The sequence below is a fragment of the Eucalyptus grandis genome, chromosome 4 (genome assembly GCF_016545825.1).
Source record: "Eucalyptus grandis isolate ANBG69807.140 chromosome 4, ASM1654582v1, whole genome shotgun sequence".
Classification (NCBI taxonomy): Eukaryota; Viridiplantae; Streptophyta; class Magnoliopsida; order Myrtales; family Myrtaceae; genus Eucalyptus; species Eucalyptus grandis.
The window spans coordinates 33,960,036-33,972,454 of NC_052615.1; the positions used below are offsets into that span (position 1 = coordinate 33,960,036).

The 12,419-nt window shown below is 40.8% G+C and overlaps 1 protein-coding gene across 1 annotated transcript; it reads right to left on the bottom strand.

Moving 5' to 3' along the window:
* Positions 1-1,316: 1,316 nt before the first annotated feature.
* LOC120292710 (myb-related protein 308-like) lies at positions 1,317-2,586 on the bottom strand. The gene is made up of 2 exons (XM_039311056.1): positions 2,279-2,586; positions 1,317-2,058 (listed from the first exon to the last, which is right to left on the bottom strand). The coding sequence occupies exons 1-2, from the start codon at positions 2,539-2,541 to the stop codon at positions 1,551-1,553; spliced, it is 771 nt and encodes a 256-aa protein (XP_039166990.1). The 5' UTR covers positions 2,542-2,586; the 3' UTR covers positions 1,317-1,550.
* Between the last annotated feature and the right edge of the window lie 9,833 nt (positions 2,587-12,419).

Below are 12,419 nucleotides of genomic sequence, written 5' to 3' on the forward strand. Positions count from 1 at the left end.
CACTACTAAGTAAAAACAATTTCCATCATATTTGAGCCACCTTAAGCTTCCAGTTCTTAGTGCATACTGATTTTATAATACGATTTCTTGTTAAAAATAAGATTTCGGACTCAATCGTGACAATGCGGTGCACATTATCAAAGTTTGATATACAAGATAACTTTCTTTTTCTGCTAGTATTATGCATACTCTTGTTATCTAGCAACTCACCCGGTGGATGAAAGATCTTATCAATCCCTTGGAAACTATATTTGCTTATTCAGTGGGACATCGGATGTGGAGTTTCCGCGAAGGAGAACCCAATCCGAGTTTCCAAGTACACAAGATTACTCACGCGTTTTATTTCTCGCAATCTACATGAAAGTAGAAAGAGAAAGGATGCACAAATAAAGACAAAGTGGTGGTTGTTCGCAGAGGATGGAACAGGCAATAAATGTTTTTGGGTTGGTAAATATATGGTACGCTTGCACTAAGGACAGTTCGCAGTTGTTTAATTCCTTCACGCATATATATGTATGAGTAATGTCATAAGGTTAATAGCCTCCTTTATTTGTGCTTTTATTGTGATGCTATTGATAGGTCACCCACCACCCCATCCCCTCTTCTTATCTCCTCCTCTCGCGGCTTATCCATTTCCTACATATATCGATATCAACTTTATCACAATTTTTTCTTTCGCCCTCCGTCAAGAGGACAAAAAAACCTCCAAAAAGATCTGAAGAGGAGACATCTAATCATGTTGAAATTAGAAGACGCAAATGTTTTTCATGCCCCTTTTTTATCACTTAGTATCAAAAAGGCCTGCAGATATAGAGGGCATCTTCACTTCATGAATGATTAATGGATGCTTCAAGGGAAATCTTGGGTTATAAGAAGACCATTTCTTTTGTATAAGCATTTTCTCGTTCGCTGTTTACCAGGATCAGTTTTGAGGATGGAAGGATTTTCATTCACGTTGATGGGCAAACATTATCAATGATCGAAGACCACAGGTGTCAACAAGGTGTATATCTATGTAGAGTTCCAAGCGTTTGTGCTGCATAATTGACTGACTTAATAAATTTAATGCAGCACATATAAATTTCTGTAATACACGCACACATACATTTTCATATACACATGTATGCATGCGATGGAATTAGAAATGGTCTTTTAAAAGGTTCTTCCATTTCCAGGCGGAACCATCTGAAATTCTGGCATATACGAATTAGAAGACCCAAAAATTTCCAGGAAAAATATCTATATCATCCTCTTGATTGCTGAGGCCCTGACCACATCAAAACGAGGATTACCAAAACACAGTCAAGAAACAAATATAAAGCAAACGAATAAGATCACGATGAAGTTCCACAAATGGCTATCTGTACTAGTTGATTAAGTATATAGAACTATGCACTAAGATTGATCATTACAAATTAGACCCCCCAATGAGAAGAAAAGCAAAAGAGAAACCACCGGAGAGATTATAAACTAATAGCAAATCTCTTTCTTATCTCTTTTGTAAAACTGCCTTGAACATCCAAAATCTCCCACTTATATGAGTTTCGATTTCATTTCATCTCCAGAGTTCTGAAATCCAAAACGCTCGTCTTCAACCCCAAAAAGTCGTAGCCGCCATGGGCGCTGCTTCCCCCGCTCGCTCCTCTCCTGCAACTGCACTCCTTGCTGTTCTGCAACCCCAGGCTGCAGGCAAAGCAGTGATTTCCCTCAACCATTCCCATCGACGCATCAGGCTGATGCTGCTGCTGGCAAGGAGGGCTTATTCTGAGCTCAAGATTTAAGTCGGGACACTTTTCTTGAACCGTTGCTGCCGTTGTTGTCGGGTTGTTCTCGTTCTTGTAGCCGAGCGCGGCGGCGATGGCGTCGTCTCGCGGTTCTTGTTTTGACGGAGCCGCTGCGAACGAAATAGTGGTTGCGTCTTGGGCGGGCTCATTCAATGGCCGGTGCGTCGCCGGATCGATCCCTCGGTTCAAGAGCTTCCTTCTTATGTGCGTGTTCCAATAGTTCTTTATCTCGTTGTCCGTCCTCCCAGGCAATCTCCCGGCAATTAAAGACCACCTGTAGCAATATAAAGGAAAACCCATTTGAATTAATCTAATGTGAAGGGGAAAAAATTCACGTTTTGAGAAGATTTAGTTAGAGAACACAGATTAGGAGATGTGTTAGGTGCTCATTCTCCTGATTCTTGTTCTTGTGTTTCCACGTGTTATCATAGGAACAGATTAGTCGCACGATCATGACATATTATGAATCGGATTTGTTTTTGCAATCCACTTACTTGTTACCAAGAAGGCTATGGAGCTTGATGATGAGCTCATCCTCTTCCTCGGTGAAGTTGCCGCGCTTCAGGTCAGGCCTCAGGTAATTGATCCACCGGAGGCGGCAGCTCTTGCCGCAACGGAGGAGGCCCGCCGCCTTCGGGAGCGACCGCCAGCAGCCCTCGCCGTGGGCCCTGATGTACGCGATGAGCCTCTCATCTTCTTCTTTGGTCCATGCACCTTTGTTCGTGTGAGCCTTCTCACAGCAAGGTGACCTTCCCATGTTTCAGTATACCAGAGAAACTTGAGAGAAAACAAAGAAGAGCGAATTTTTCCCCGAGTGCTATGAGCACAAGCTATTCTAGTTGTAGCTACTGTTATTATATATAGTTGGGTACTTGTATGAGAATATTGGAAATCTTTTAAGGGAGGGAGGGAGGGAAGGTGTTGTTTTCTTGCTGCCAAACCATTAAAGCCAGCCTTTGCGAATGCTAAAGGTGTGATTTTATAGCATTTTGACTCGATCAAGAGAGAGAGAGAGAGAGAGAAATAATATTTGCTTCTAGATGTGAGTTGGTGAGACAGGTTAGAGGGAGTGGCTGGTGGCCTCTCTCTTGTGATGATACTTGCATCATCAAAAGGGAATAAGTTAAAAGAGGAAGGCAAAATTTTTTACCTACATATAATTATATAATGCATTAACTACATATAGGGTAAACTTCAGGTAGGTGTAAACGTTTGTTTATTGTTAAATTAAAGTTGGAGCAAAGACAAGGGCATGATCTGTGGCCCTCTGCTTGCCGAAGCACTGGGCCAACTTCTTGATTAATTATTTCGGTTAGCTCTCGAAATCTTCCCCAACTCACTAGACAGTACCAGAATATAAAGTGCAGAGAGAGTGAGAGGGAGAGAGAGAGAAAGAGAGGGCATAATAATAATTATTATTATTTGCAGTGCTGTTGGAACTAACACCAATCTTGGGTTTTTATATGTAAATCCAGCTAGGTCCACCATGAATGGCCTTCGGATGACCAGTTGGTCTCGGATGTAATGCTCTCCTGCCTGGGTTATTATACTCGTATGGAGGAGACCAGAGGAAAAGCACGAGGGGGCATCTTGCAGCTGGTTAGCCCCAAAAGAAAGTGATGGAATTGAAACCTCCAGGAATGCTTGGCTAGGTCACTTCGATGTGGGTTGTTACTTAGTTTGATCAGTGTACCCATATTTGGAAATACTTATTCTTTATAATGAAAGTTAACTATTTGTTTCATAGGTGTTGATTTTGGGTTTATTTCCAATAGCGGATTTCATTATCATGTTACTAAACTTTGATTGCAATCGTCTTATTTAACAGAATTTCAATTTTATTTTTATTTTGGTTTTGGTTTTTGAATCCAATGCATTTTAGTAAGAGTTCAGTTGATATTCTAGTGAAATGCAATGCCATGTGCAAGTTTATCATCTTTTTCGAATGTCATATTGTTATCGCATGGCCACCAATTTCATGAGAAAATTGGTCATGTGCCAATTGAAACACGGCAAATGAAAAGTAGATTCGAGCGATCCATGTGATAGCTATAATCAAAATTCAATGACCCGATTACGACATCTACTTAAATCTAATAATCTTAAGTAAAATTTAAGTGCAAATTCGCCATGAAAATGTCATCTCAAACATAACTATATGGCTGACAAGACGAGAAACAACTTGTTAAAAAACCGGGGCTGGCCGTAGCTTGATGGGGTCGATGAATTTTCCGAAATGAGTAAGTTGATTGGAATGGGCGTAATGGAGATGTAGGAGAAGAAAAAGAAGTAGTGGTTTGTCTATTCTTGTCCATAAGTAAAGTGATGGTAGTTGTGGTTTTTTAATTCTACTACCGGTATTCTCTTTATAATGCCCATGAGAGAGAGAGAGAGAGAGAGAGAGAGAGAGAGTGCTTCTAGAAGGTGGGGATGGTGTGGGAGGTTGGGTACGAGGCAGAGGATGATGTAAGAAAAGAGAATAAAAATAGAAAGAAGGTGAAGGGAATAGTGTGGTTGTGGTTGTGGTTGTATGTGGGCTTTGGTTCACCTTCCACTAGTCGCCCTCCCCTCCCCTCACTCCCTCCAAACCTTGTGGTTCAAGTTTAGGCATGAGGGTTGAGTTTTTAGGAATGGACCGGGCAAATTACATCTCCCTCAAATTGCTATCACCACACAACCCCTCCTCTCTCTCTCTCTCTCTCTCTCTCTCTCTCTCTCTCTCTCTCTCTCTCTCATCTATTAGATAAAACTCAGCAACTCCCATACGCTTAGAAGAAAGTACCGTGAATCAGTTGACAAGAAGCTCCCCATATGCAACCAGCTAAGACGTATGGACAGTTTCCTAATGATGATTCATTATGCCTAATGACGCTCGCATTAAAAGGTTCAGTAAGCCTACCTCTTTGAAATCATCAAAAGTTGGTAGTGTTGGGCGCAATTATTCCGAGGGTGAAGATCCTGAAGCTTTCCTTGCCATATGATTTTACCTACCTCTCTTTTTTACACCAATCCCTCATTGTGTCCCCAACCCTATGCGCACTTTTACGCTGACCAAACCCGATTAGAGATTCCGTCAAATCCTGTCCGGTTCAGTCCGCGGATTTGCCGAAAAGATGCCACATATAGTACCTTTATCAACATTGCAGGCAACGCGATTGGGGCACGCATGTAGGGAATAAGGATTACAACAGACGCGTACTACAAGTAGTAGTTTTATCCACTAACCATGTTCCCAAAGTGATTTGATGGGCTTAGCCGATTGGGAAGCTATGAATGACCTGGCGACGGTTCTTATAGGTTTGCCCCTAAGATTCACTACCTCTCTCGTTGTCTCGCCAACTTGTCCCTAATACCGTTGAAATTTGGTACGTGAATATCATCTGCAAAAATAATTTTTCTTAACTAATTCACTGACGCAACAAAACTCATATGGTACTGCATTCGGTTCTCATGGCCACGAGTTATGTGTCTCATTGGCCCCGAATGCCACATACGAAGGTTGGATCCGACCACATGGATCAGATTACTGATTTACACCGTCTAAATTAGTCCTAGCTATTTTTAATTGCTTGAACGTAGTGTCAACCCATTTAAGAATTCAAAATTTTCGAAAGTAACAATCCATTTAAGGATTCATGGCCTTTAGCCTAGGATTTGGCCGGGAGATTATGTGAACAAACAACGAGAAGGTGATGTCCAGCTCACAAACACGTGGTGACGGGGGAGATCATGTGCTTAGGTGCAAAACGAATTTCTTAACGTGCGAGATAAACAACTGAGGCTCCCGGAAACTAATAGCCAACATTGCTGATAGCACTGTCCTAAAAAGTCTTCTACCTACCTTCTTTTGTGGGGGATTGGGTTGATTTGTTGCCCTCACGCAGAGTCCCACGTGGTAGTCCTAGGACCTAAAAGCAAATGCCTTTTAGCTCAAGGTCTGTTTTCAAGGACCCACGATAACATGGGTTGGAGAATTAGAGGATGACAGGAATGATATGGTTGGGGGTGTTTCATCGCCATAAGAGAACGATATAGCAGATTTGAAGTTTATCCAATTTTGGATCTTTTGCCAAACGTGGTGCTTCTTGTTCAAGCGTTTGACGAAGTGGATTTGGATTTCCCAAGTGAGTCGGGTTTCGGCGTCCCCATCTACACGCACCGCCCACCCCGCAATTCGGCCAACCTGAATAAGAAATTGGCAGCTGATGGTTTCACATGTAGTCCAACGAAATGGAGGACATACTAGTTCGGGACGATTGGGCATGTGGGTTCGTCGTGTTTGGTAGTCACATGAGAATCGTGCGATGAGTTTCGACTATCTTAAACTTCCCTGTGAAACAGAAGTTTCGGCAGTTCGACTCTGGAAATGAGAATCCTCACAAGAGAGTCACCCTTACAAAATCCATTTCCGTCAAGGTGGGAACGGAAAAGGCTGCGGACTCTGTAAATAAATTGAAAACCAATCCACAGGCTCGTAGCAGTGACCACTTGAGCATGACATGTTAACAACCATCATGGAGTAAATAGAAGGTGCAAGTCAGATTCTGCCCATACATACGCAGACAATACGTTGGCACTTGAAGTTATCGATCACCATCCAGTACAAAGCTATCCAAATACTGGCAAAACATTTTTCTAGGTTGAAGGAATAGCACGAGCGAAAGGAAGTTGGTCTGCCTACAAGCAGCCACCTGCACGCAAGTGTCGCGGTCCGATGAGGCAACATAATTAAGAGGTTTTCTAAATGAAGTTCATGATCAATCCGTGAGAAGGGTGAATATTGAAGTCCTAAGGTATTCTAGAGTATTCTATCAAATTCCTTAAGACAGGCAATATGGTAATTGTATATAGTTATAACTTGTAATAAATGTGAGTAGTTGGTATGCTGCACAGGTAAGGAAATGCTAGATCGATCGATTCATGACATAAGCAACACATAAATTCATATACCAGAGATTATTCGTATATGTTACCCCCAACTCAAAGCAGCATAGCATTTACTAACTAACTAGAATGGTAATATTGCGTTACAAAAGAAGCGCTGAAAATGGGATTCGATTTTTCTTGTCCCTTTCTCAAGTTCCTAGTTTGTTCTGCCCAAGTGCCAGCAATGCCTCGACTGCTCGTGGAGTAAAAATAAAGCCTGCTGCAGTTATATGTACAAAGGCAAAGGAAAAGTGGTGTTCTCTACTTCCAATCTCGATCTTAGTCAGCCAGAATTTAATCGCCTCAAATTTAATTGCAGCGCATTTGGATATCCAATCTGATTGCACTACTTCAATGATCTTCATCTTGGCGTCATGAAGTTTGTGAATCTTGCCTTCTAACTCACGAAAATTTCTCATTCTCATTGTGCAACATCAAATGTTCCAAAAGTTAGTCATGTTAAATTAACCTTCTTATACCATACTGTATCCAGTTTATGTGCCACAAAAAGGAGATTTCCACCAAAATAATTGTCCACAATGAATTATACATGTTATGGGCGTGCGTCACTACTCAATCTCATTATAAGCATGCAGATGCAACCACTGACTCCATAAAAATTACTGTATACAAAATTATCTATACATACTATCATTCATTAAATCCCAAGCAGATCGACCATCGGAAAACAAAACTGCAAACATACACAAAACGAGGTGTAGAAAGGCTTTTACCAATATGCCTATCACCATATCATATATCAATCACGGGACAAGCGATAACTAAAAGCAAATGAGTTCAAAGCCTATTTACCGATACTCCTCGAGAGGAATCAAAGTCTCGCAGCTTCCAAATCCAGCTTTAATTCCTTTAAAGATGATTCTCCGGGATGATCTCTTGAGTTATGATATCGAAGCACCTTGAAGTTCAACAAGAAAAAATTTAGGATTGCACACAAGAAAAGAATTGAGCAATTCTTTAGAGTCAAGCTTCTGTAGTTACTGGTCTAAGTGGTGGGTCTTTGCTTCCATCATAAAGGGCATCCTGTGCAGAGAAAGAAAGCTTAGACCCACAAAATCCACCAACTGGATAGATGTCATACTGACATTCAATCCTACATAGAGCAAGTTCCAGCATATTGCCGTATCCCTCCAACAAATTATCCCAAAATGTCCATCGGTCATTTGAGAGTTATCCCAGTCAGCACCAGCAAATATTCTCCGTCGGACGTTCATGTTCTTGACAGTCACTCGGCCCACAAGTTTCCCAGAATCATTTGTATCTTCCGAACTAGGACTGCAAGGTTTGCTTTCTGCTGACTGTTTCATGCTGGACATTTCACAAATGTCTGCAATATGGTTTTCAAGAGTTCTTAAAGAATTTTCTCTAAATCATGTTACGAAATTGCACATCGATTCCAGAAAAATAACTCTCGCAAACAATTCACCAAGCAAAATATAATAATAAAATAATAGAATCAGAAGAACACATCAGAAAATTTATTAACGAAGTTCACCCAAACTTAGGTTACGTCTCCTCACAGAAGTACTCTGCAAATCCACTAAATTTAAAAAAAAAAAAAAATTGGAATACAACGATAATCTTCTAAAGAAAAAACTCACTTTTTCTTTTCTTTTCTTGCCTCTGTATTTTCTTTTTTTCGGCGTCTTGACAGTTAGCGTATTGCCATCACTAATATAAAGATGTAGTTTTAACCTAAAAACAAATCTAATATAAAAGACAAAAGAGCTCCTAAAAATATTTGACTATGACAAACCATCCACCTCGCCTCTTCCAGCATTAACGTCTTCTGCAATTCCACTTGTGTGTTTGACTATTGCCCCCGAAAGATCTCTGCCGGCAGATAACTCTAATAGAAGTGTACGTCGGAAATACAATAGCCTTCCATAAACTCAGGAAAGTAACATTTCCGAATAAATGAGGCCTGACTGCTTTTCAATCCTAGCAAAGGCACTGACCCACTTACTAATAGATCTCGAGATGGTGTTTCAGGAGCTGCAGTATTAAAATCGCATCTCTCCAAGAAAGCTTTCCTCATTTGATTCAGAATCATATTAGCAAGTTTTACCCTCATCTGAAAGAAAAGCATCCTCACGTATCCCATCCAAGTTCTACCCTCATCTGAAAGAAAAACATCCTCACGTATCCCATCCATCGATCCAATCACCAAGGCTTGACTCTTAGCATTTGCACTTGAAGAGGGCACCTGAGGAGTTGATGGGGCAACATCCCGAAGAGAAGTTCTTACTTCAGCTTCCAAATGATTCCTCTCTTGTTCCTTTAGAACGTCATCCACCCTACTCTGCATGTGAACAAGAGATTCTTCCAAAACAGGAGCAAAAAGCCGTTAAAGGTGTGCGACTACGTAGGCAATCCTGTGAAGATGTCGCAAATTGTGAGAACCACCGAGAAGCTCAAGTTCTGATGCTAGCAAAGGAGAAGGCCAAGGTCTTGCACTCTTTAACCATAATCAGTGTCAATCGAATCTCCAGAAGTTGCTTTGGAAATACTAAAGCAAGATGCAGCTATAATACAGCCAACGTAATAGTCGTCCAAGGATGACTTGACACTTGAATGACTGAATCCAAGGTCAACAATTTGTGAGGTAACCATAGGGCTCTATAGATAAGGTTCATAGCTCAAACCGGCGTCAACCAAGTTTAAAGAGAAAGAAGATCCAGGAAGCCGTTGGCAATCTCCTTTCAATGAAGAACATTCACCAGAAGCTGGCAAAGAAAAGAAAGACGATATTGCATCGAACCAATCCAATCGACCACCCATGGCAACGAAAGTGCCACATCTCACAGTGATGGACAAAAATTCGTGGAAATTCACTGGATCCCACATGTAGACAAAGTCAGAACCAGCTAATCCAGTACATAAAGCATCGGAACCTCCCCATCACCCCGTATTGTTAAATTGCAACATGAGATCAAAAGAAATTTTTCATCTGGTACGCCAGTGATTGAACCCCGCAATTTGCCTTCCTCATGAGCCAGCCAAAAAAAAGGGGCACCATTAAGACCGTCATTATCCGAGACATTCAGCAATTCAAACTTTTTAATTCTCAATTTGAGCCGAAACCATGACCCGGAAGTCCATTCTGTATAGAGCTTTTGATGTTGTCAATCTCACCAGGGTGAATAACAATCTCTACACAATCACAATTCAAATAGATTGATGTCTGGCCTACATTAGTTGTTTTCAAAGGATCAATATCCTCAAAAGCCACTCTAGTAAATCCTTTTATCACTTGACTCAAAAGACTCTTGAAGACTTCATATCCATAGCTCCGAAGAATAACTACAGCAGAGGATAAATGCAAATGGGTAAGGAAACTAGAGCTCATGATTATCTCTTGATTCATTTCAGAAGCAGGATCACCAGAATCTCTCGATGCTGTTATGGAGGCAAACTCAAATCCTTTTCCAATAAACTTATTTCTGCTCCTCTCCTCTGAAATAGCTAAAGAGTTTGCTCTCTCGGCAACTCAAGCACCAGTAACAGGACCCTTCTGCCAAATCATACTGAGGATGGAAGAAGGTGTGGCAATGGACGGAATCTTCAGAAAAGAAAACTTTCACCCTCTAGCAGTGCGGCAGGACTTACCCCCATCATCAACCACATCACATGCATTTCTTACTAGATACAATGTCAAGGTTACAGGAACTCAGATGCGCAGAAGTTGTCACCATTGAAGATGTTGGGATATAATACGCAGAAACGACAGGATCTTATAATTTACGTCAACGCGAAATCTCCAGAGAAATAAACGAGAAAAATAAGGACACCAGAAATTTACGTGGTTCAGTCCGAGTATCGGTACCTACATCCACGAAGAGAGCCGGCAACAAATAATCCACTATAATCGAATCAGAGTTTACAATCACTCAAACACTCAAATGTTTTTCACACATAGATTTAACCCCAAATCAAAGTGTTTATAAATAAATAACTCACTTGGACATAAACTTATGGCATAAAATTACCGCACGTTCAAGTTTTAAACAAAATACTCTACGTACACCAAAATCAGGACGTACGGCTTCGCGTAGTTCTTCAAAACTTCTCGCGACTTGCAACTTCAATGATTGTTGGACGTGCGGCTTATACTACGTAGAGCTTCAGCGGCGTGTTCCAAGTTTTTTTGAAAAGAAACCTGCATAATATTTCCTTTATTTTGACCTAGGCTCACCTCCTTCCATCTACGTGCAAAAGACTTCATCCAAAAGGGTTTCGGCGAGCTTCACGCGTGGACTTCTTCCTCATGCCAAAGGGCCCACCACGATTTGTTTTATTTCATCTTCCACGTTTCGGATTCCACAGCAAAGAGGAAACTTTCCTCCCTCTTTATTTTATTTTATATTTCCTCTTTTGTGCAACTTCAAAAAAAATCCAGCAAATTACATTTTGTAAACGCTCAAACTCGAGACATAATTTAACAATTCTCCACCTTGACTCGATGTTTGTAGCCAAATTATAGTGTTCATCATCCATGCTGCTCTCCCATCGCCCCGACGGGTACTCACTCTCCACAAACGCCAATAGAGCTCAAGCAGAACTTGAGCTACTTGAGCTTCGCCAAAGAAACAGACTTAGTTATTATGTCTGCCGGGTTATCTACTGTAGCAATCTTTTTAACAGTAATATTACACTTAGCTAAGACATCTCAGATGAAGTAGTACCTGATGTTGATATGCTTTATTCGCTCGTAATAAATTGGATTATACGCCAAATATATCGCACTTTGATTATCACAGTGTATATCCACACTTTACTGTTCTAACCCAAAGTCTGAGAGCAAATTTTGTAACCCTATCACCTCCTTCACTGTAAAGGTTAGTGCCATGTACTCTACCTCAGTCGAAAATAAGGCAATGTGATCCTGTAAAGACGCTTTCCAACTAACTGCACCACCTGCTAGCATAAACACATACCTTGCTAAAGACCTGCAATCATCCAAGTCACCGGCATGATTCGAATTCACAAAACTAGTGGTCTTACTGCCATTGCTATCCCTCTGGTACATTATACCCATGTCCGTTGTCCCCTTGAAATATCTGAGGATCCACTTCACAGCTTCCCAATGAGCTTTACTAGAATGCTTCATATAGCGACTAACCACGCTCACAGCTTATGAAATATTAGTGCACACCATAGTATACATAATACTACCCACAGCACTAGAATAAGGAACATGAGACGTATGCTCCTCCTCTTCCTCAATCTACGGTGATAATTTATCTGAAAGTTTAAAATATTTTGCTAAAGATGTACTTACAAATTTTGCCAACTGCATATTAAGACGTGCCACGATCTTCTCAATATATTTCTTTTGAGATAGACGTAAAACTCCTGCAGTCCTGTCATGCAAAATCTCTATACCCAAAATTTTCTTTGCAGCACATAAATCTTTCATCTCAAATTCAACATTTAACCGCCTCTTCAGCACATCAATATCAGACATGTTCTTAGCTACTATCAACATATCATCAACATATAAGAGTGGATAAATCAAAGAACCATTCTTCAATCTCCTAAAGTAAATGCAGCTATCCATCTGACTTTTTGTGTAGTCTTGACTAGTCATGAAAGCATCAAAACGTTTATACAACTGTCTAGGAAACTGTTTCATCCCATACAAAGATATCTTCAATAAGCAAACATGATTTTTCTTACCCGGAATAG